Source organism: Danio rerio, chromosome 1 (assembly GCF_049306965.1).
Source record: "Danio rerio strain Tuebingen ecotype United States chromosome 1, GRCz12tu, whole genome shotgun sequence".
Taxonomy (NCBI): domain Eukaryota; kingdom Metazoa; phylum Chordata; class Actinopteri; order Cypriniformes; family Danionidae; genus Danio; species Danio rerio.
In genome coordinates, this window is record NC_133176.1 from 56125001 (window position 1) to 56151344 (window position 26344).

The 26344-nt window shown below is 35.9% G+C and overlaps 1 protein-coding gene across 1 annotated transcript in view; it reads right to left on the reverse strand.

Moving 5' to 3' along the window:
* patl1 (PAT1 homolog 1, processing body mRNA decay factor) overlaps nucleotides 1-24725 on the reverse strand; it is a 26029-nt gene extending 1304 nt beyond the window's left edge. Inside the window, 17 exon segments of the mRNA NM_001083028.1 lie at nucleotides 2467-2616; nucleotides 3694-3785; nucleotides 7222-7347; nucleotides 7763-7922; nucleotides 9576-9721; nucleotides 10093-10152; nucleotides 11463-11560; nucleotides 12005-12119; nucleotides 12682-12832; nucleotides 13649-13845; nucleotides 14180-14266; nucleotides 14492-14593; nucleotides 16072-16272; nucleotides 16364-16444; nucleotides 18385-18776; nucleotides 21282-21384; nucleotides 24628-24725. Of these exon segments, the coding sequence (NP_001076497.1) occupies nucleotides 2467-2616; nucleotides 3694-3785; nucleotides 7222-7347; nucleotides 7763-7922; nucleotides 9576-9721; nucleotides 10093-10152; nucleotides 11463-11560; nucleotides 12005-12119; nucleotides 12682-12832; nucleotides 13649-13845; nucleotides 14180-14266; nucleotides 14492-14593; nucleotides 16072-16272; nucleotides 16364-16444; nucleotides 18385-18776; nucleotides 21282-21384; nucleotides 24628-24642 (2276 nt within the window). The 5' untranslated portion in view covers nucleotides 24643-24725.
* Nucleotides 24726-26344: the final 1619 nt, after the last annotated feature.

Consider the following 26344-nt stretch of genomic DNA (forward strand, 5'->3'; position numbering starts at 1 on the left):
AGTTGCTGGTGATTGTCCTGTCTCTACAGATTTGGTAAGTGAGCGACCAGTGCTCTTTGTTTATTCAGTTTGTTCGTATCGAATTAAGTTAACTGTTGCACTGAGTGCAAACATAGCACCGCATTTTGTGACCGGAATAACACACGCGGCTTTCTGACGCTACCTGCCGTGTGCATCTAAGTTTCCGGGAAATGCGGAGGTTTTTTTTCTCTCATTCACCGTGCGGTATCAAACATTGCATGAAAAATACACGCTTAGAGCAGATCCTCGAATCAAATATCGCGTTTGTCGCGAGGGGCATGAATGAATTCCCTGAATGAAAGAGCCAAACTGCAGTTAAAGTCCACCATTTAATAATTTGGCAAATAATTCGACTACAGATGTCCATGTAGGTTAAACACAATCACTTTCTCCTGTGTGTATTTTGACTGAAACTCGCGCGTGTACAAATAGACACTCCCACACCCTCCCACTTTAGTTCCTCCGACACTCCCCCCTAAACAGAGCTGGCCACGCCCACTATTCCGACTTTTTCCAAAGTAAAGGTGTGAAAACACCCTGCTGAAACGAGGGGGTTTCATGGCCCTTTAAAGACCTTCTCAGAATATTTTAGGACCTCATCGCCACTTCAAGTTCTAATCAGTATCAAACCTTTAACTTAATAAACAGTTGTTGTTAAATAAATGTATAGAGCACAACCATGTAACAAAGCTTAGATAAGCTTGGAAGAAACAAAGCTTGAAAGAAAAAATTACGTTGTTGTTTTTAGCGACAGGCTTCAGCCATTGTTTAAACTCGTCTTTTTCCAACCAGGAGTGCGCAAGCTTACATTTTCCCATTTTGCCGTCTGTTTCGCTCTATAGTTTTGATACATGTGGAGAGCGTAACATTACCTTCCTGCGTTTGCCGCAAATTATGTGACATCACCCGGACGAAGGCGCCTGGCCGGACGCACCCCAGCCTGAACTAATCGCATGGATCGAGGATGCCGTATAGTTAATATTAGGAGGAAAATAAATATATTTATGCTATGGACAATGCTTGAACAAAATTTAAGACCACGTAAAAACGTGATTAAGACTTTTTAAATACCTTTTAAGTGCCTTAATTTTCTCATAATTGATTTAGCGACCTTTAATACTTTTTAGGACCTTGTGGACACCCTGAACCTTGTGTTTATCTAGCTAAATAAAAACATTTTTGTAAATAATATATATTTAATTAACAATGAAATTATACAGTAAAAATAATATTCAAATAAAAAGGAAAACAAAATGAAAATTAAAATAGTCTTGACAAAAGTCTTGTCGCCAATCCAAGTTTTATGAATAACAAATAATAACTTGACTTTTAGTTGAAATTTGGTATCAAAAGTGGCTTATTTGAATGGCAAAGGCCTCTAGATTATGCTTATTCTACCAGAATAAAATGTGATCATGCCTTGATTTTGAATTATTTCATTAGGACAGTAAGGTCTCACTTCGCTTAGACAAAAGTCTTGTCACTTAACAAAAACAATGTCCAGTATAGAATATAAAGTCCTGCTGCAGTGGAAACAGAATGAATATTGTGTCTGACTCCCATGAGCTTGGAGGACTGCATCCATACATCTCTGCAATGACTCAAATCACTGATTAATAAAGTCATCTGGAATGGCAAAGAAAGCGTTCTTGCAGGACTCCCAGAGTTCATCAAGATTCTTTGGATTCATCTTCAATGCCTCCTCCTTCATCTTACCCCAGACATGCTCAATAATGTTCATGTCTGGTGACTGGCCAGGCCAATCATGGAGCACTTTCACCTTCTTTGCTTTCAGGAACTTTGATGTGGAGGCTGAAGTTTGAGAAGGAGCGCTATCCTGCTGGAGAGTTTGCCCTCTCCTGTGGTTTGTGATGTAATGGGCAGCACAAATGTCTTGATACGTCAGGCTGTTGATGTGGTCATCCGCTCTGCAGATCTCTCGCACACCCCCATACTGAATGTAACCCCAAACCATGATTTTTTTCCTTCACCAAACTTGACTGATTTCTATGAAAATCTTGGGTCCATGCTGGTTCCAATAAGTCTTCTGCAGTAATTGTTATGACTGGGATGCAGATGATTCAAGAAAAAAATCAAAATAAATAAATAAATAAAAATCGACCTTCTGCCACCTTATCCAGTGATCAACTAGAAGTCAAGTTATTATTTGCTGCTTTTACAACTGGGATTGACGACAAGAGTTTTGTCATGTAGTGTGTATTATTATTGTTGACTACAATTATGTATATCCCTGTATAGAATAACCGAGAATTGGTGTAAACTAAATTGAAACTTAGGTGGCCATTTTAGACTTGCTTTGCTTGACTTATTTAAAAAAAAATTTTTTTTCACTTTTTCTCCAAACATATCCACACACTCTCATGCTCCTAAGAGAGTGCCAGTAAGAAAACAGCGGCGACAGTATGTTTTGGAGCACAAACTCACTGTAGTTTCTCCTGTAAGAGTTCAAGTCTCTGGCGGTCCACATATCGAGAGAACAGAGACACCAGGTTTGGAGGAGTGAACAGCGGTGATGAGAGAGCAGAGGATGGGACCTTCAGCAACTCCCGGGTCACAGAGAACACCAATTCAGTCCTGGACAAAAGAATAAATACAGGATAAAACATTATCAGATGCATTAAACACCACTGACAAAACCAGAATGAATGAAATACTGCTACGCTAGCCACTGTAAAGCCTTTTGTTCTTGTTTATACAGTTTAAAAGTAACCGGCTCTTTAGTATATCAACATTACAGTGAAAACAGTCAATTTGTGAAATAGGTCTTCGTATTGAATATGGTATAAAATGTAATTTATTCCTGTGAGTCAAAGCTGATTTTAAGCATTATTACTCCACTCTTCAGTTTCACATGATCCCTCAGGAATCACTCTAATATGATGATGATTTGCAGCTCTATTATGATCAATTATCATTACTCAGAATTAAAGGGTTAGTTCACTTAAAAACAAAAATATCAGTTGGATAGGATTGCATTTAGTCTCTCTTCACTGTACTTTCTTGCTCATTTCAACTGTGCACGTTTTACACTCAAGAGATAGAGAAGAAAAACAAATGCTAATGCATCACAACAATAGACGAGATAGACAAAAGTTCAACAAAATGGTTTATAAAGGTTTAAAAAAAGGACAATTTTCTTTTAAAAACTCTTACATTTACTAATTGACACCTATATTTAACCATTAAAGCTCATGAAGCACTTTTTGTTATGATATTATTCACATTTAAGGGAAAAATAACCCTATAAAGTAGCTATTTATAATTGTCAATGATTTACTAGCCTCAATAATTGATCATAATAGAACTGTTACCGTGAAGTATTTTGTATTATAGATGCACATGCAAAAGTGAAAACTTAATTTGGACTGCTAATAATAATTAGTTGACCACTGCCAATCTGGAAATGCACAAGATAATTGTTAAAGTAACTCTTGACTGCATTCAACTGAGAAGAAAGCCATATACACCTAGAATCCCTTGAAAACCTTTTTTATGCATTTTTGGGGGAACTTTAATGCTGAAAGCCATTACATTTCACTCCTTAGCATTCTTTAAAGAAAAGAGCAAGAGCAAAATAACAGCAATTATTCGAAATGACATGTTTTACATTACATTACAAACCCAGGGTGTTAAAGACGCTCAGACACTCACCAGCGGTTGTCGTCCATGAGTTGACAGTTTGGATCAGAGCTCTGCATTCGCTCTCCTTCACTCAGAATCAGATAGAGCAGCGTCACGCCAAACTGATGAACACAACACAGGGCATTCATTCATAGTAACAAATAGCCATATATAAGACAAACATTACTGGTTTACTTCATCAGAAACCTAGAGGAGACTCTGCACTATAGAAATATATAAACAAAGGCTTGGTTTACACCTGGTATTGTGAAATTTTTGTGTTTGTGACTGACTATGTGAATGTGCTAATGAAGGTATAAGTCATTCCACTCATTACCCCAAAGCCATATGCTGCTGCTCATGCCGTATATCAGGGGTGTCAAACTCAATTCCTGGAGGGCCGAAGCCCTGCACAGTTTAGTTCCAACCCTGCTCCAACACACTTAAGTCTGGTTTATACTTCTGCGTCAAGTGACCGGCGTAACTCACGGCGCAGGCAACGCGCGCAGCTGTGCATTTATACTTCTGCGCGCTGTCACTGTTGGTCTGCATTAACACTTCCGAAACGCTAGTTGGCAGTGAGGTGTAAATGTTCCTCTGTGTCGAGTTTCTTCGCTTCTGTTTTGCTTTTCCTGAACACTTCCTGGATGTACAAGTGACTCAAACTCGCTCATTTTGAGGCAGGAACCGGCGGGCGTGCAACAACTTTAACTATGAGGTAAACACAAAACAAAACTTTCCATCCGGAGCTCCTTCACGGGACTCCACACTTGTAAACAATCGCTCGCGCCATTCGCGTGGGTCTCGGTCCCGCCCAGACTCGTCAGCGCTACCAAGCCGACCAATCACAGAGCTTGCGCTACGCGTTGTTGCGACGTGTAGTTAAATTTTTTGAGAGGTGCACGTCAGCGACGCCATGGCGTCAGCGCAGTAGCATTTGCCGGCGTTTGACGCAGAAGTATAAATCAGCCTTTACCTGTAGGTTTCAAAAAAGCCTGAAGGACTCAATTAGTTTGATCAGGTGTGTTTATTAGGGTTGGAACAAAACTGTGCAGAGCTGCAGCCCTTTTGGAACTGAGTTTGACACCTGTGCCGTATACACTTTTACCCTGTTGGAAGTGTGTTCTGTGGTATTATCTTACATATGTCTGTTATTTACAGCTTCTATTAGAAATATATGGGGCATATCTAAATGTAAAATCATTATGAAATCATTATATGCCTTGCAGTCCTCGAAGGCACCCCTGCCAGACCACTCATATTGTCCCTAATCTCATAGAGGAGCTATTATTCATAATACAGTGACTTGCATATAGATGTCATGGAAAGGGTAACCATGGGTTAAAGAACAATTAACGCTATACACAGGGGATACAGTGGCCTGGTCTGGAGAAGCAGGATGCAGCTGGGACATAGAAATTAAGATTGATAACTTAGTAGTAGATACTACTAAGACATGGGGCTCTATTTTGACAGTCCATGCGCAGAGCGCAAAACGCAGGGCGCAAACGCTTTCAGGGCGTGTAAGAACGCGTTTTTGCTAATTTAAGGACGGGAAAATCCGCTTTGCGCCATGGCGCATGGTCTAAAAGGGTTGAGTTTATTTCCTTAATGAGTTATTGGTGTGTTTTGAAAATAAACCAATTAGAGTCTCATCTCCCATTCCCTTTAAGAGCCAGCTGCGTCACGCCAAGAGCGCATTCACTATTTACAGGACGCAAAGTAAGTCTAAGTGGAAAAACTGAGCATTTCACAAGCAAACAGTTCACATTTTTTTTTTAAAAGAAAACTGTTAAACAGAGCATCTACTGCGTGAGAATGAGAGATAATGGATCACTTTCACATTTGCTCTTGGATAGGGAAACCTTTACGAACAGACATCGATTAGTCTATAAATAATTAATTGCGTTTGTTAAGCGCAAATATTCATTTCAAAACTATTTCTAAATTCAGTTATAATTTCCAGCAAACGAATAAATGAACAATAATAACAAAATATGTTCAAAAACCTGAGTTATATCCTAAAACACATGCTGTGCCCCATATGGTCTAAAACCTGACAGGTGGGCAAATCTAAGCCTGTTTTTAATTAAATAAATTTAAATATGGATATAATAAATAATACTGCTAATAATAATGACATTATACAAAAGCAAATTGTTATGAATGAACTGAAAAAGCCTCCCGAGATGAAGAAGACATAAAAGCAGTGGTTTTTCATATTTATGTAGGCTAGAAAATAATATGTTTTGTAATATTTTAATCCTTTATATTTATATCCTATATCTATTCTTATTATATCCTATATATATCCTTAATATTTACATTTTTTCATATGTAAAGATATTTGCCTATTGCTCTCTTGTGTATTAAGCAGTGCGTAAGCGAGGCGCAACTCTGCGCTGGAGTTTAGACCGGGTTAGTTTTGGTCTAATGAAAAATCTATTATAGTTTCTCAAAATAGCAACGCACCAGCAGTGCGCCTCAGAACGCCTCCCTTTTTAGACCAGAACGCCTATAATAGCACAAATGAGCGCTAATGCATTTGCTATTTAAACAGCGTAGCGCAACGCCTCAAAACGACTCTTACGCCAAGCTGAAACTACCAAAAGACTATTGCGCCGCGCCTTGCGACACACTGCGCCGGGTGTATGAAAGGGCCCATGATGTATGAAATGTCAAACTATGAGTGTAAGAGAGGAGTAGCGCATGCATAAAACTGTGTGAACGAGCTTGATCAAACAGACGTACTATCGTATCGTCTCTGTTGTTGCAAACTGCTTGTAACAATAAAAGCTTTACCCTGAGTAACTCAGAAAGACCTCAAACTTCTTTTGTTTAGTGACTTTGCTTATGTCGTTAAAGTGGTCGCACAGGGTCTAACTAAATAATGCATACATAGAGAAAGGAAAGAAGAACAGACTTCATAATGTGTATATATGTACATAATGTGTAATGTGAATTTCCACCACAATGTCAACACAAAGTATATGGTTTCATGGTCATATGGGTTTTCAAAAGATATCTTATTTGCAGTTTGTAATGTAATTGTAATGTCGCTATTCATTAATGTAAATAGCCTGCATATTGTTAATCAAAACAGAGCACGATAAAGAAATATATTGTCTCTGAAAAGAAAGAAAACAAACTTTCAAGTCTCTTGCTTGCATCTGATCTACAAAGTAACACGTTTGCCTAATTTGCACCTTCTGGCAAAATAGAAACACTTTAAAATAGGCTTTTCACTTCCAACATGGAAGAGATATGTTAAAAAACAACAACGATCAAATCAAACTTGACCAGTTGACCAATCATAGCAGACCTGAACCCCAAATCAATTCAAGCAGACAGTATTGAAATCCCGCACAATAATGGCACACTTGAAAAATGCCGGATGACGTGCTCTTCAAGTCTAAAATACATTGATCGTGACTACTATAGACTATTTCCAGAAGAAGTAGAGCCGCTGTAATGAGCTTAGCTGATCACTTGTAATCAGATATCGGAAAATGCATGCTAATATCAAGTGTAAACAGGGCTGAAGTGTGACAGCGATACCTTATTCTGTAGCACGAGAGGGAGCTGTCCTTCACTGCCCTGCAGCTCCTGGAGGAGATCTGTGAGAGAGGTACTCGACATGGATTGAATCACCACCGACACTGGCTCTACCAGCCAACACAGCACCTGAGGAAATACAAAACAAAACATGCACACGACCACATTAACAAAGCGTCAAGCCTTTAATTATGTATATAAATATTATACACATTTTCATTTTAATCAGCTTATAATTTCAATAATTGTTAAATATAACTTTTTCAAGCTGAAATATTAAAAAACTCAGTTCTTTAATTATTATAAACTAATTATTATGATTATTTAAGTTTCATTTTAATTTTTTATTCCCCAAATGTTTTTGCACAGATATATTTTTAAATGCATGTATAACAAGGATGAAGTGGCCAAACCCTCCGTCACCACTAAACCCCACACACCCAGAGAATTATGAATTATATTGAGTTCAGGCGATTTAAAGGTTTTCCACATCCCATTCTTATGCACACAAATACCTGCATTTGCACATCATCAGTGTTTTTACCTGGTCTTGTTTGTCTTTCTTGGCCAGAGCTGGAAGGTTTCTGGCTATCCCCATGACAACGGCAGCAGCCTGAGGCTGTGGCAGGAAGGGAAGGAGCCTGGAGATCAGCCGCTTCCCTTTACGCACAGACATGATCATCAAGCACTGCTCGTCACTCACTCTGCACAAAGATGGAGGAAACGTTGTTTAAAAATGGCTTGTTTTTCTCCTTTGATGTGCTCAACGGATGAACGGGAGGGGATTTTATTGGCCTTGGAGATAGGGCTGTGCTTGAAACAGATGGTTAAATGCAACACAATGGTTTTCTCAGAAACTCCAGGTGCAAAAGGGTTGAGGCTGATCATGCAGCCTCACATTGAACCCAAGAACAAACTAATGAATGGATTTAGAATAAAATGTGTTCTTTAAAGACCTTTTTCTCAGCACTCAAAATTACCCATTATGCTTTGCGTGTAAGTGCAAGGAAAATGCTAAGAACTTCAGGTCGGCAGCTGATGCGTGTAAACAGTCCCATTTAGACAGCTTTGAAACGATAGTTTTAATCTGTTTTACCTGCTTTTATCATCTATGAACTAATCCTGTTGTCCATCAGCACCATCTCCTGGACTGATTGTTTAAAGAAATGCGATCTAGTATGATGGAAAACAGCTGCTGCGAGGCATTTCCCCCTCGTTGTCAGATGGCATCTTCTGCCGTTTAAATGAAGCCTTGTCATCGCTAAAGTCAACAGTTTCTCTTCCTTTCAAATACAAACTGTGGTGAAAACAACACACTAAATGAAACATAAACAGCTCATGATTAGAATGAAAAGCAAATCAGCCAGCAGAGTATCAGTTTCATGCCAGTAATCTGGTTTACTCTATAATGCAGTGAAGTATTGTGTGTGTATTAAAGAGCCACTGAGCTGACAGCTTACAGGCTAGGAACACACGCACACACACACACACACACACACACACACACACACACTGTATTTCTGACGGCAGACACGTGAACTAGGAGTACGTTTTTCTCGTGTTTGTGACGCGCTTAAACCACATCTGACAGATTATAACGGCTTTAACAGACACATTTCTAAGTTGTGCGTCACAAAAACACTCCGCAATCTATTAAAAACGATTTTGAAATCTATTTGTAAACGGAAGTTCTAACCATTCTACCGGAAGACGCTGGTCGCAATGGCGCCCTCCATGCAGCAAGAAAAAGGTCTATAGGGGACCAAGTGTTGATGAAACAGACCTGTCTTCAACCACTGAGAAATTACCAAAATAAAATGGATTGACACTGAATAGGGTTGCACAATATGCAATTTCTGCATTAATATTCCAATGTACAAATCAGCAATAGTCACATTGCAGAACGTCAAGCAATTTCAAGTGAATTTAAACCCTTTGAGCACAACGAATGATGACGTTTGCCACTTTAACAAGGATTGTGTTTACAAATTTATACAATGTAGACTTATGTAGAAAGTAGAGTTAATTTACATTTGATTATTACATTTCTGTTCCTCAATACTGTTAGACTCCAGCAAAAAACATTAATTTTGCTCCGTTTCATCTGTGCTTTAATGTATTTTATTTTGTATATATAAAATGTACGTTTTTTTTCAAATATCGTGCAGCCCTAGCACAGAATGCACTTTTTTAAAACATTGAATCGTTACTAGAATAGAATGTGTTATTATTAGGGGAACGAGAGTTGACAAAACAAACGTGTCTCCAGCCATTGAAACGTCATTAGAATAGAATTTGTTAATTTTAGGGTGTAGAGTGTTGGACATAATATTGTCTGCTGTTTTTATTTTACTCACCGGTCGTCCCACTCTTTTTCCCGGAGCGAGTTGTAGAGCTGAAGCGTGTGGGTTTTATGCTGTTCTAGCAGAACGTCTCTTTGGTGCTCAGGCGTCTGCAAAAACTTCTTCTCAAAGTCTTGCACTTCTAGTAATAGACTGTACATCTGCACAACAAAATACACAGGACATATTGTGATGAATAAGAACAAAAATGCACATAAAAATAATTGTTGACCCCCAAAATGACAATATACTCATTATTTCCTCAAGTGGTTCTAAACTTTGAGTTTCTTTCTACTGTTGAACACAAAAGAAGATATTTTGAAGAAAGCTAAAAAGCTGTAACCATTGATTGGCATGGTATTTGTATTTCCTACTATGGAAGTCAATGGTTACAGGTTTCCAGCATTCTTCAAAACATCTTCTTTTGGGAAGAAAAAGAAACTCAAAGGTTTGAAACAAGTAGAGTGTGAGTAAATGATGACAGAATTTAAATGTTTGGGTAAACTTTCCCCTTAATTCCCTCTACTCTTACCTTCTCCACAGTGTAAAGGATTTGCCGTCTTTTATTCCACACCTGCTTCTCTCTTTTTTCCTGTTACATAAAACAGCGATTAAGGCACTACACCATTCCATGACATAAGACTTTTATAACATCCTTCATCATGAAGCAGCATCACATTAATAGTTCTAGACAAAATCTGTGGACATTTTAACATTTTTGTAAACAGGGTCCATACACATTTTAAAAAATTACAGCACTTTTACAAAACCTTCAGTTAAATATTCATGACCTAATGTTTCATGCAATGTCTACATACATGTGGTAAAAAAGAAAAAAAAAACGTATGTTCAAATTTATCAAAGCACATCAAAAAAATGTGACAATCTGTGTAGTTTATGTTTATTTTATTCGTGTAAAATAGTTTAAAAAATATCTTGTGTGAATTTTTTTTATTTAGAAATGATGGCTTGTGTCTTCACAAAACGTATTAAATTAGCACAAATTAGCCTTTAACACCCGCATTATCTTACCTCTGTATTAAGAGATTGTTTCTGGACATGACACTCAAATGTATCTTGAATTACGATGAATGTAAGTGAAAGAGAAGTGAAGCTGAAACTGCAAGTTGCTTTTGCCCCACACAGAGAATGTCACATGAAAAGACAGATATCGCAATTGTATTTGAAATTTAGACAATATTATCATCTCAAATATATTCAAGTACACAGATACTTGTTAAACAAATTTCCATGACTTTTCCAAAACATTTTGGGTTTATTTACCTTTCCAAAACTTTTCCAGGCCTGGAAAATGCCTAGTCAAAACTATATGACTTTTTCAGGACCAGGTCTTTTTATTATTATATATATATATATATATATATATATATATATATATATATATATATATATATATATATATATATATAATTATTATTATTTTTTTTTTACATATTTGTTTTTTTTTACATATACATACATATTTGGTTAGACTGAACTCCATGCATTTGAAAATGAAACAAAAAACAGTAATCAAGTTAAAACTATTACTAAAATGATTATTAATTAATTCCTCTGCATATCTATATCATGTAATGTGACTGCAGCATCTGCATGATTCATTGAAGTGCAAAAGATTTATTCTTGTTTTTTTAATGTTATTCAGGAAAGAGAACTTGTGCTGTTCTGTGCAGCAACAGAAGCAGGGCAAAACAGAGACATATAAAATCCCTTTTTAGATTAGTGTGCGTGCCTAAATGGTCAAATACACAGAAAAATATTTCAAAATGACTGCATGTAGTTATTACTCTGATAAACCTTTGTTTGTTAAGTAATAATAGGAGGAAAAGCCTCATATAAGTGGTTTTAAATAAAAGGTTGCGGGGTGTTCAGATTGCTGACCTCATCATCACTGCGAGAGGTGACCACTGCATCAATCATTTTCCTTGGATTGTTGACACTGGAGACAGTGAGTTTTCCTAATGAGCCTGCAAACTGCACTGTGAAGCAAACACAACCATACAGAGTATTAGACCATTTGAACAAATCACAAATGTGCAATTATAGAGATTAGTTAACCCAAACAATAACAATTCTGTCATTATTTACTCACCTTCTACTTGTTTCAAATCAATATGACTCTCTTTCTTCTGTTGAACACAAAAGAAGATATACTGAAGAAAGAAACCTGAAACCATTGACTTGCTAATATGGAAGTCAATAATTACAGGTGTCCAGCTTTCTTCAAAATATCTTCTTATGTATTCAACGACAACTCAAAAGCAACTCAAACTGGAATGGAACAAGTAAAGGGTGAGGAAATAATGACAGATTTTGTATTATTTTTTATTTTTTAAGGTGAACCAATCGCTTTAATTTCCAATAACAAGATAAACATTTTTGCCCCCGCTTAAAGTTATGAGACTTCTCCATGTTGTTCTTACCAGGTCGATAGGTGTGCTCCAGTTTGGCCACCTGAGGGGTGATGAGTTTGGTGGTGTGCTCCTTCCTGTTGTCTCTGTCCCGCTCCTGACGCTTCTCCATCTTCTCATAGTAATTCTGCAAAATAAGAAAGGATAAACATCATGAGACAACGATAACAACATTTTAACCACGTTTACAACAATGTGGTTGTATAAATAAATAAAATAAATATTTTATTCACTTTTTAAATGCCACATCATACTATCTTCAAGATGATCTCAAAGTAAATTACTAAAACTAAATGTACAATTTAAAAAAGGTTATTAAAAAAAAGCATTTTAGATTCAATTTTCAAATATATTCTGATGATTGTTTAAAAAATAATTCAATTCAAAACTGATTTAAAAAGCATGAAAAAGTGCTTAAATCAGCTAAACAGCCATCTAAAGAATAAATAAAAGTACCAAAGTTTAATATTTTACAAAGCTGCATGTTTGAAGTATTTCAAATTAAGTTTAAGTTTTAAAAGCTTCTAATTTAAACAGAAGTGATGTTTAAAATAGATACATATTAGTAGTATGTCAAACGCCATGGGCAATATGCCAAAACTTTCCATTTAAAATAAGGGCCCAAGAGTGTGTGTTTATGTGTGTGTGTGTGTGTGTGTGTGTGTGTGTGTGGATAAAAGTGTGATTACCTGGTAATAGTAATCATCCAGATATGGATCGGTGCTTTGAAGCTGCATCATCTGGATTTTGGCCACCCATTCCTTCTCTCTTTGAGTCATTAAATTGCTGTAAGGATCTCGGTTTTTCCTTTCTCCAACACCTCTACCGCCAACATGATCACTGAAAGGATAAGAGAGAGACAGACATTTACACAAGACATTTCAGAGCAGTTTAATATACTGCATTGGTTCTTAAAGTTAAATAGTTCTCTGATATATATTAAATATTACATATATAGTAGGTATGTGGCTTATGCAAGTTTAAAAAAAATCTCCAGAAACTGTTTTATATGCTCATTAAATACTGCAAAGATCTTATTCAGTCACGCATCAGTCAGCTTTGTGTTTTGATTGGCCTTTTGTCCACCGGGGTTTTACATTCAAGTAATTTACATGAGAACTTGGAAACAATGGTGACCGAGGCTTGCGGTGTCTGACATTGCGATATTTTGTTCATTCTGCGATATGAATACAATTTCCCCAGATGACTTGAACACCTTTTTGTCAAGCAGTATTCAGGTGCAGAAATTGAATAATAAAATGTAATAATGTAAAATAACTCTTTATAGTTTTCTTTATATTAATAATTCAGTAAAATTATACTTTAATAAAGTTACAAATGTTGTCATTTTTTGTGCCCAAACTCTCTTGAACTGCCTTTAAAACACTTGCATTTCGTTCTATTGTTTAATCTCTGTAATGACTTCCCATGTGTCTTGTATTGTGAACTGTGATGCTGATCAACTATAATCCCTCAATAACTCAATATTGCAGATCCTACAATGTGATGGCAGATACAATAGCGATGCTGAAATTATATATTGTGCCGCCAGGGTTATTTCCACATACTGATGTTTTATTATACGACTATGCCTAAGTATTCCCAGACTTCCTTTATAGGGCACCTTCCAGCAGAGAAATGATTGACAGTGCTCACCCTCTGTTCTGCATCCTCTGGCTGAGCATCCTGCGGTGCTGTGGGTGCAGGTGGGTGGTGTTGTGTCGGATGGGTGCATGGCCCAGAGGAGGCCCGTGAGGACCTATTCTAGGCCCAGATTGACCAAAAAATGGCCTGAAACCCCCAACACCTCCCTGTAATAATGGAGGAGCCGGACCACGCTGGAACTGACCAACCTGAACGCAAACAGACACATGATGGAATCACTGTAGAATCACTCCTACCTCATTACATTACAGTAAAGCATTATAAATGTACAGAATGTCCACTATATACACATTTATGTCGATTATACTACATATTATTTGAAATGAATAAAAAAACTTCTAGTTGAAAAATAGGTTTGACAGAGCGGTTTGAAGGATAGTGGCAAATAAAAATAATTAAAAAAGACAATTAATTTGAATTTAGGTTCCAGAATTTAGAAATCTCTTTAAAATATCTCTCAAATGTAAGTTTAAAGAAAGCAATTTTAGTTAAAATCTGTGGCCAGCTTAAATGATAACCCACCTGAGAGTTAAGCAGTTGAGCTCTTTGTATTTGAGACAAAACAGGATTGACACCAGCAGGGAACGGAGAATGAGACAAAGGCGATTTCTGAAGGAAACACATTGGATTATAATTAGAAGATTTTAAATGATTATTTTCTTGGATACTGTTTGAAATAAGTGAAAAATTTTAGGTTTTTGTTGATATTAGACATCCCCTAAAGAAGAGTCCAGGTTGAGTAAATAATGCATTGATGCATAACGCTGGACTGTATCATAGCGCCCCCATCAGGCTGCTTTATTTGCTTTGACTCTGAAGTGATGTGGGACTCACAGCGATGCTGAGCAGGTTATTGGGGGACAGACGCTCGGGGAAGGGAGGTGGGAATCGCATCGGCACAGACGCTCTCACATGAATAGCTGAAGGGTGATTATTCTGAAGGAAAAAAGTAGAGTTAATGAACAACATTACATTAACATCAATTGAAAATATAAAGTGCATGCATATGATCATTCCACAGGTTACTGCAACGTTTACTACAAAAACTTAACAACAGCTATTTTGTCAATTGATGTTTACAGTTTTTGTTTATTTAAAACAAATGGTTTTTGCATAATTTTAAATTAATATAATATTATGCAATAATGCTATAATAAATAGCATAATATTACAATAAAACATAAAAAATAGTTTTTATTAGTAAAAATTATTATTATTATTATTATTTTTGGAGTACAGTTAGTGGTATATTGAGAGGCAATTGCAGATTAGGAAGTGAAGTGGAGGCTAAATAGTTGAGTTTTTAGTCGTTTCTTAAAAACAGCGAGTGACTCTGCCATTCTGATGCAGGAAAGTGATTCCTTCCCTCTTTGGGATGGAACCACGAGGCGACGTTCATTCACAGAACGCAAGTTTCTGGAGGGCACATAGATCTGCAGAAGTGAGAGCAGATAAGAAGGAGCAAAGCCAGAAGTCGCTTTGTAGGCAAACATCTTTGAATTTGATGTGAGCAGCAACTGGCAGGATAGCTTGAGGCTTGAGCAGGAGGCTTGATAGAGTTCGCTGGAAGCCCCGCTAGTAGAGAGTTGCAGTAATCTAATCTGGAGAGAACAAGAGCTTGAACAAGGAGTTGAGCTGCATGTTCAGATAAGAAGGGTCGGATCATTCTGATGTTATGGAGTGTGAATCTGCACGATCGAGCAGTTCTAGAAATGTGGTCAGAGAAGTTTAGTTGGTCATCCATTGTTACTCTAAGGCTTTTCACCATTTTGGATGCAGTAAGGTTTTCCCCATCCATCCGGATTGAAAAGTTATGGTGTAGAGTCGGGTTGGCAGAAACTACAAGCATTTCCGTTTTTGCGAGGTTAAGCTGCAGATGATGATCTTTCATCCAGTGTGAAATGTCCGACAGGCAGGCTGAGATGTGAACTGGAACCGAGGGATCATCAGGATGAAAAGAGAGGTATAGCTGGGTATCATCAGCATAGCAGTGGTAGGAAGATCCATGTTTCTGGATGACTGGTCCTAGAGATGTCGTGTATTTTATTTCTAGCATGTAATTTCTGTAATTTTTAGCAGTTAATCATGTTAAGTGATCCTTCAGAAACCATTTTATAATGCTGATTTGGTTCTCAAAGAACATGTTGTATTGTTTATTGTACATTAAATAAGCATTTTAGTTCATCCTATGACCCTTGATCAAAAGACAGCTTAAGGGAACACATTTAAAATAAACTCTTTTAACAATTTAAAAAAGAACAACTGATATCTTATTCAGTTAATGCAACCAGTTGATGAATGAAAGTATTACTTTGTCCAAAAAATAAAAGATTTAAGGGAGTCCAAACTTTTCAATTGTATAAAACAGAAAAAAAGCACATAATAATACATGCTTTCAGGGATTATCTTCTTACCTGCTGATTGAGGATTTGACTCATAGGCTGTTTCGGGGGTGTTCCAATAGGTACAGCCCTTACCGGTGGGCTTCCAATCACTGGTGAGCTGGAACGAGGAGGCGGAACCCGTTCAGACAAATCACGCCCTTCATCTCTGCTCAGCGAGGGAGGCCGATTCGGAAGCCCGACCTCCTTGATAATGGACAGTAGTGTTTTGTCCTAAGGAGTGAAGCAGAGGAGTTTAGAAGAACAGCACTGGAAGACTTTACAGCACACTTGAGAAAGCGTTTCGTAAGCAAGAGTGCTTTACCTCTTTTTGACCGATTAGTCCAGAGTTAACACTGACAGGACTGAAGCCCATACTGTTCTCCCAAATACTGTGAGAGTTTATCTATGAAGGAAAGAAAAAGGAAAATATTAAATGTTGTATATTATTCAGGAATGAAATAGCAAAATGCTATTATAATAGATTAAAAAGAGTGATTATGACACGGCTGTCTGGAATACTCAATTCTGATTAGTCAGTCGCAACATTCCAAGACATGTTATTCCCAGTTAACAGCCTCTAAATAACACGGGCTCATCTGGAAACCTCTAATCATCTTGACATCAGTGAATATATTCACATACATACACTTAAATACACATTTTTTATGTATCTGCTTGTGTGTCCAGCTTTGGTTTTTGACTGTTTGGTAGTGTCTTGTAAATTAATAATACTTAGATTAGCATGCTAGTATTTTGTTTCTGTCAGCTTAGCGTTTTCAACTCTTTGGTGCCATCTTGTGACTGAATAATGCGCAGGTTACCATCAGCTGTTCTCGTTTCATTTAATTAATCAATTAATAAATTATTATGGCTCAGAACAACTTTTGTGTCTATTTTTTATGTTTTGTGGCAGGTAGACATTTAATAAGTAGGATAAAGTACATTCAGGACGGTTGTTTTGCAGTCTTACACAGGCTGCCAATAAGCCTGTTGGGCTTTATTCTGCGATAACAACCTCCTGGATTTACTTTATCACTAACATGATAGGTTGCGATGTCATTATTAAGCACTTCGGGATTTAGTTTTATAGGAGAGACTAAAGAAAAAAATACTATTTAAACCTGCGATAACCAAATACTCATTGCCTTGCATTATGAAGAGATCAATTTCAATGAATTTTATTTTGTAAATGTATTTTTGATCTGGCTCTATAGTATTAACATATATTTACCTTCACTGAAAGCATTTAATTAGGCATGGGCCGGTGTAAGATTCTGATGGAGTGATAATCTTGGATAAAAAGATCACGTTTTCACAGTATTGTGATTGTAAACTTTTTTTCAAATTGAACACAATACATTTTATTTTAAGAAACATTTAAAATATTTTGAAACAGTAAACATGCCAGGCTAAATAATTCAAATAAATCATTAGCTATGTTTCCATCCACCTATTTTATGCGCATTTTGCAAATAATGGAAACGCCTTCATGCGCATAAATTTTGAAAATGCGCATAAAAAAACGTATGCGCCTAACTGGGTAAGATAAACTTTTTATTCGATAAGAAAAGATGCGCATAAACTGCGATGGAAACACTTTTACCGCACAAACTCCAGCATGCGCATTAAAAAAATGTCATGTGATTTTGTTAAAAGAGATCATGTGATACTTCTGTGTGAATGGATAAAACGTCAGGCTAAGCACATTATAAAACATCTGAAATGTTGTTTTGGTCATTATAAAACGCCTAACCATTTTAGTATTAATGTTATTATATTATTAATGACCTCCAGAATCAAGAGCGCCTGTGCTCCATGTCTGACACCTTCAAACGCCACTGCACGCTCACTGCTTGTCAGGATTGTCTTCTGAGGCGCATTCATTTAGAAAAGACTGATGCAGCTTCTACTGCAGCAAATTCAGTTTTTACTGTTGATATTTGGCACCAGTTAATCAGGAAGTGACGATTTTGTTCGCTTTGACTCGTTGGATGGAAACAATGCTTCATTCGCACAACATTTATGCGATAATCCAGTTTTGCGCATTAAGTTTATTCGCATTTTTGGATGGAAACATAGCTAATGACTTTTGCTGTCTTCATTAGTTTAAAAGTACACATATTTCTTAACAACTTTAAAGGCCATATTTGAGTATCTTTTCTTTTTCTTTGAATATAAAGTAAAGCCACTGCACTGCTCAGGTCTTTAGCAGGCTTGGATGTTGGTGCATAAGCGATTTGCTTTTCAAATGTTTGCTAAATCATGGGCTGACCACTGGCTTTTGATGTGGAAGGTCCTTTTTCTGCTGGAGATACTGTTTCACTAAAAAACTATCAGACAAACCTGTGAAAGAGGAGCTGGTCCCCTATGCAGGAACTGCTGATGCTGCTGGTAGCTCCGCAGCAGAGAAGACGGTCCGGCTAATGCTGACGGATGCGGAGGCTGAGCGGACAGCATCGGAGGAAGGTGAGATCTGTCTGAGCTGGCGCTGCCCACACCAGCTATGGCAGGATCTGAACCCAGGATGAGGCGAGTAAGCGACTCCGCCAGGTCACCGCCGCCCCGTTCATCTATGTCAGGGTATAGCCGGGAGGAAGAGGAAGGTGGAGGGAGAACCGAAGAGTGGGCATTGCTGCCAGCATGACTGGTGTCACTGTCGCCGGCTCCTGGCAGCACGTCTCGCACACGCTCATCGAGCTCAGCGAGGCGGGTGTGCTCCTCCTGCCAATCATCATCTAAAGAGGAACGCATTTTAATAAGGTTACACTGCAATTTGATACATAGCATATGAATAGCCAGAAAAAATATTGTGCTTACATTTTATTTAGGCTTTAGACACAATGCACAAAAATTAAATAGCTTCATGTTTTATTATATTTTATACATCAGGATTTTATGTCTTATAAAGTGTTCTGTAGGGCTGTCCAATTTGACAAAATCTCACAGCATGATACAAGTCATCTCATTTATAATCACAATATAGTACATTTCTTTAAATCCAACCAATTCTTTTTTATACATAAACTGACCACATGTAAAGGGCTATTTCTTTTTCTACATTTTAAAGTATGTACTGAGAAATGTACTCATTTATGCGTAATCATATTCGTCATTTTATTTAGAAAGTCAGGGTAAATGTCAGATTAAAAGTGATGAATATAAAATAGAGAATATAAAATACATCTATAAAATACAAAACACTTTATAAAATGAATGATTACAGCTCCAGCATAAAAACGAATATTACTAAATAAAATGCCAAATGTAAAAATTGTACTTTAAATATTGCAACTATTCTGTTATTCATGTCTGCATCCCTGTAACGGCGTACAAAATTGTGCTAATTTAAATTATAAATAAGCACTACCATAAAAACAATGTATTTTATGAAAACAAGAAATAAACGATGGAGCATAACACTCCATTCACACAGGGCGTCAGCGTCAACGCTTCTCATTCACTTTAAATAAGCGACGTTAGGCGTTGCCGAACTGCATTGTGGATCCGTCAGCGCCGCTTCAGAGGCGTTGCTCATTGCAAAAGTTGGGACTAGCTTAACTTTTCAAGCCCTGACGGCGTCAGCCATCAGCCCATCAGATCGCTGTATGCAAATACACCAGCTAGACAGTGGCCTATTGCTGATGGAATTTTCTTTGGCTGACGCTTCTATGATGAACGATCGATTCAGCCCCAACTTCAGACACATCTTCAGTCAAGTGTGACGCTGAAGCCCCGTGTGAATGGGGAGTAATATGAAACGACAGACTTTTTATTTTGTCCATTCAATATATATTGTCATTGCACAGCCCTAGTGTGTTATTTTATAGCAAGAATATAGAGCTAATAGAAAAAGAAGACTTTTTAATTCAGAGAAACAAACTGGGGTGGGGGAAATTACATTATATGACTAAAAAATAAGTAAATAAATAAATAATCGAGGCTCACTCTGCAGGACTTTTGAGAAGGTTTAGCCTTTAAGTACCCACCCCAACAGTCTAAGAAAAATAAATCTTGTCCAGGACCTTGGTGGGTTCCCAGATTGTGTTGGTGGCCAGATTATTTGGTAATGTGAGCATTTACAGTCCAAAACTTAAATCTTACAATCGGCTTGAAGAAACATCAGGGCCACTCTGGTCATATTAAACAAGTCTGATACTTGAAGGATTGTTGATTTATTTTTATTTTAAGACTATGATGATGACTATATACTTAAAACAACAATTGATAATAGCCAATGTGCGATCATGAAACTAACACAGCAGAGATGGAACAACTGCTTAAAAGTGATAATTGGAATTTTTTTAATTCATTTACTTCAACTTACTTGTTTCAAAACTTTCAGTTTGCTTCTTAAGTTTCTTAAACACAACAGGTAGACATTTTTAATAATGTCTCATTAGCAAAATTAGCAAAAGAAACTCAAAGGTTTGAAATCACTTGAACACACTAGTTAAATATAAGCTTTAACTGTTTCAATGTCACTGATGGTCTGCTGTGCGAGATCATGCAAGGCGCTCCCCCTGCCATGATCGACATTACGTTATGTTGATTTATGCAACAATATCTTGCATATCATGTACCTGTGTTTCAGCAAATTAAAGGATTTTTGACAAATCCTATTTTGACACATTTTTGGGGAAAATTGTAACGTAATGAATGTTCATTATGTTGGTGGCTGTTTTTGCCTCATTAACTTCCATTAAAATGACATTTTTTAATTGCAAACCCATGATACCAAATAATCATGTGTTCTTGATTGTTGGTGTGTTTTCCTGTAGGGAAGATTAGTACAATTTTACTGTTGATCATCAGTTGCAGTGCAAAAACATTTTTGACTTTGATATGAAGTTATATAGAGATTAGTGTGTGTTTACGTGTGTGAGAGACCCCTGATATGTCTGAGAAAATCTAAATAAGCAGCTCAGCTCTCAGAATATATTAAACGTAGTCCATGTAATTATGCATGCACATGATAATCAGCATTTATACACCACAGAACTCAATGTAAACGCCAGAAACTATTTTTTTTGCACAGGTCTATCTAAAGTTTAATGGTGTCAACTAAATGATCAACAACAATGACAAATTGTACCTATTCCCTACAGGGAAAACCAGGAACAGTCAAAAAAGCATGATTATATCAAAAAATATCATTATAATGAAAGTCAAAACAGGCACCAACATAATATAACATACACAAGGAAAGTAACGCAAGGATTAAGCTTTGCCTGAAGACTTACCGATTGCCCCTGCACCGAAAGTGTCATCGTTGAACTGGTCGATTTCATCTTCCTCCTCTACCAACCCTTCCTCCTCCTCCAGGGTGCAGTCATCGTCAAGAGACTACAAAACAATACAGAAGCAAAACAGTGTAAATATTCTATGTCACAGAAGGGTAAGGGCATATACATAGGTGGAAAAATGAAGCTGTATCCATGCTGTTGCTATAATACCATACATGTCAGACTTAGACTCAACCTTATCACTCCGCTTAAAGAAACTAAAAATGCAACAAGGTGCCATAACACAGGCGAAGTTCCATGTACACATTACCAAATTATTACCACAAAAAATACAATAAATCATTTTTAGATGCATCTCCATCCCCGCTGGACTCATTTAATGACCACCATAATAAAAGAATTGCTAATTCTGTTTATCCTGCATATAGGAACTCTAAAACGACGTCCTGATGGCAGCAGCTGAAACACAGAATACAATGAGTGATCTGGGGTGCATAAGATACCCTGAGCTCTCTTTAAGGCAGGGATGCCCAGATTTTTCGTTATGATGGGTCAAAAACCAAATTTGATTGAGGCTAGTGGGCTGAAGGTAAATATTGCCATGGGCAATTTCCCAATTTATTTAATAATGTTTAACAATAACTAGAAAGCATTGCCTTCTGAACAACTAAATAATCTCGAAACTTTTTGTAAGCCAGAGATTGTGAACTTGGGTTTTAATATGGATCCTGAACTAAAGCTTGAAAGCCAAATTCGGTCTGTTGTTCGCTCTAGCTTCTTTCACTTACGACAACTGGCCAAAATTAAGCATGTTTTATCGCACAAGCACTTTGAAACGTCACGTGATCCATGCTTTTATAACTTCCCGTTTGGACTACTGTAATGCCCTTTATTTTGGGGTGAGTCAGTCTTTGATCTCTTGACTGCAACTGGTTCAGAATGCAGCTGCACGTGTTTTAACTGGCACACGCAAATACGAGCACATCACCCCGATTTTATCTTCTCTTCACTGGCTGCCCGTGCACTTCAGCATCCATTTTAACGTACTTTTATTTGTTTTTAAGTGTCTAAATGGTGCTGCACCCCTTTACCTCTCTGAGCTTCTCTGTCAATACACACCTTATCGTTTGCTCAGGTCAGCCGACCAGCTCCTCCTGGGTGTGCCCAGGACCAGTCGAAAGCTCAGAGGGGATCGGGCTTTGCTGTAGCTGCACCAAAATTGTGGAATGAGCTGCCGTTGTACATTAGACAAGCCTCTTCCATCACTGTTTTTAAATCTCTTCTTAAAACCCACCTGTTCAATTTGGCTTTTAGCACAGCTTGAGATGTTGACATTTTATGTTTATTTATTTGTATTTGAAAGTTTGTTTTTCTCTTTGTTGTCAGCACTTTGGTCAACTGTGTTGTTTTAAAGTGCTTTATAACTAAATTGAATTGAATTATATTAACTAACTAATACAGTATTTGTTTTGATATTTTATAATGAACTTATTAAATCAAAAAAACAATCTCATTTATAACAGAATTAAACTAGTTTTGGCTTGATTTGCTCATCGATGTCTACGGCATAGTCCTCTTTCCATCGAGTGACAAAATTTACATTTTAAAAAAATAAGATTAATTTATAACATTTAATTGAAACATTTCATTTTAGTTTGCTCTAAATACAATTAAAAAAAAAGCAATGAAACAAATAATAATAAAAAAAGTCACGTCAAATTAGAAATGATGATCTCTGTGTTAAAGGCATTCGCCCCAACCTCTCGATCATTCTCATTCTCCTTTCAGATGGGAAGGTGGGCCCTACTTTGGGTATCTCTGCTGTAAGATAATTACAGTAAATTACCATTGCACTAGTTTGGTTAAAACTGATGATTTTGCCTGCCACCTTCTAGGCATGGGCCAGTATAAGATTCTGACGTTATGATAACCTTGGATAAAAATATCACGGTTTCACGGTATTGCAATTACTGCTCTAAAATATGCTATTTTGTAAATGTCTGGGTAAAAAACAACAACTTTTTACCTCTTTCAACACAATATATTTTATTTTGAGAAACATTTAAAATATTTTGGAGCAGTAAACATGTCAGGCGAAATAATTCAAATGAATCATTGAATTCTGCTCTAATTTCAAAAACAGATTTCTTTATAACTTAAATCGGCATCTTTGAATATCTTTATTGGAGATAGTAAATAGCGATAGAAAAATAAAGATAGAAAAATACGTAAATAAAAAAATCCATCATATACCATAGGAACGGTATAGCAGAAAATTTTGTTGGTTTGAAAACCTTGACTTTTCCAAACCATGGTATACCGTGAAAACGGTTATCGTCCCATGACTTTCACCTTCATAAGGCTACTTAACCTGTTCTTATATGAAAGACTCGGATTATTGTAACAAGTGACAATGCAGAAAGATAAAACAGATTCAATAAATTGCCTATGAAACAGTGTCATCATAGAGGTACAAACCCAAAGCGATCATCGTTTTGTTGTCTTGGTTGAACTTTTTTATAGACAGCCTGAGTGTTAGGTTGGAATGTCAACATACTGTCAATAACGGCCCTAGATATTTATGTGTCAACAATTTCAATGTACAAACCTTTAATAGTTTGCACATACTTGTGCTCCTTCTTTAAAAGTTTACATACTTGACAAAATTAAGGTAAAGTTGATTTTATATTAGCACATTTGTTCAGTGACAACTTGTGACCTGCTCCCTGTATTGTGTAATATGCTACTTAAAATATTCGGTCTGAAATCACATGCAAGTATGACTTGAAAACAACATTAGCATTATTTATTTGACTGTCGTACTTTGATAGTCATTGGCTGCTAATATGATATCATCATATCTCTGCTCTAATTACTTAACGTTATCACTTTTAATCTTACTAAAGCCATTAATAATATCACGCTCGCAGTCACCAGATAAAGAATAAGAACAATCCAGAGAAATGAAAGTGATTTCAGTGCATTTACCCTGTTTAGTTAGTACTAGACGTACTAGCACGGCCTCGCTAGCATGCTAACAAGGCCAAAGGCTTAATATCACACATCTGGGAGACACTTAACGCAAAACAGCCGGTTTTAGCTAAGGACAGTAAGCTGTTAAGGTATCTCGGAAACATTTTATGTCTTATTCACCATCGGCAGCAGAGAAAACTGATGGTCGGGTCTCACAAACAATTTTAGCCCGCTAACTGTACTGATGAAAAACAAAGCCGTGATATTCCATCAAAATCAAAGTGTACATCTTCTAAACAGCACTTTTACATTACTTTTCTAGTACTACAGCAATTGAGACATATACAATGTAAAAAGCGGAAGCATTTACCTGAAAACGGAACATGTATCTGTGTTAAAAAATGATCTGGTTTAATTCTGCTGCGCGAAACGCCGCGCGCGCTCACACACAAGACTCCTCAGCGCGAGCTTATAGAGAGAGAGAGAGAGAGGGAGCGGGACAAACACTACATTATTAATATTATTGACAATGCTGAGATGATTTAGGGGGATTTAGCTTTGTTTTATGGTTGAATCCTGTTATAGTCAGTTAAGATGTTGAAAGTTATTTACAAATTTATTAGGATAGAAATTACATTAGAAAAGGTATGTTGGTTCCTCTGATATTATTACATTTTTACAACTTTGAATATTATTATATTATATTATAAAACAAAAAATATTATGGCTATATTTATAAATATATCATAAATGACTAAAAATATTATAAAAAGTTTATAGACAAACACATTATTAATATTTGCAATTCTGAGATAATTTATGGTAAATTAGCTTTGAGTTATGTTCGAATCCTGTTATAAATTCAGTGAAGATATTAAAAATTAATTATTAAAGAAAATACATAAGAAAATAAATATTTTTTACATTACTTTGATTTTTTCTGACTTAGAAATCCCACAAAAATGGTTGTGTATAAATATATATATATATATATATATATATATATATATATATATATATATATATATATATATATACATATATATATATATATATATATATATATATATATATATATATATATATATATATATATATAYATATATATATATATATATATATATATATATATATATATATATATATATATATATATATATATATATATATATATATAAAATATAAAATTATAAGAAAGAAAAAAGTATGCTGGGATTATTTTTCCTATTCTTCTTCTTCTTCTTATTATAATAATAATAATAATAATAATTATTATTATTATTATTATTATTATTATTATACTGTAGGGCAGGGGTTTTCAAACAGAAAAAGCATAAAAAGAGCGAATGTAATTACAATTTTTTATAAAAAAATTTATAAAACAAAATAAATAAAAAATTTGTATCAATATAAACGAATATTTTAATGAAACCTAATAAATAATAATAATAATAATAAATACAAAATATTGAATATGATTTAGTTTGATTAATGATAAAAAAATAAAAGAATAAAAAATATTTATTTATTCATTTTTTTCCAAGCCTTGTCTCTGAAAATGTGAAGAGAATGACAAATGTCAAATAAAGAGGTAGGGTTTGGGAATGATAATTATCAATAGGAAGAGAGGGAAAAAAATAGATAAATAAATGCATTAATCACAAATAAACATGTATAAATAAAAATATATAAAATTTCATATGAAAAAGTCAAATGAGGTAAAACTAAACTTTATTAAATGATTTATTCAATAATTTATTAATTATTCAAAGACCCCTAAAAGTGAACATACATTCAATGTTTCAGTTGCATTTATGATTTAATATAAATCTCAATATTTTCTAGAAACCATAATAAAATTATGTGTTTTTTAAATGCTTTATTTGAACATTTAGAGGAGAAAATTAATTAATTTTGTACACAGTATTTACAACAATAACAGTTAGAGTATTACAATGGTACCAATAAAGAAAAAGAACCAAGAGCAGCCAGAAAACGATAGAAATAATAATAAAAAACCCCAGAGAAAAAAGGTTACCAGATCTAGAGATGTACATAATAGAACTATATATTTTTTATTTGTAATG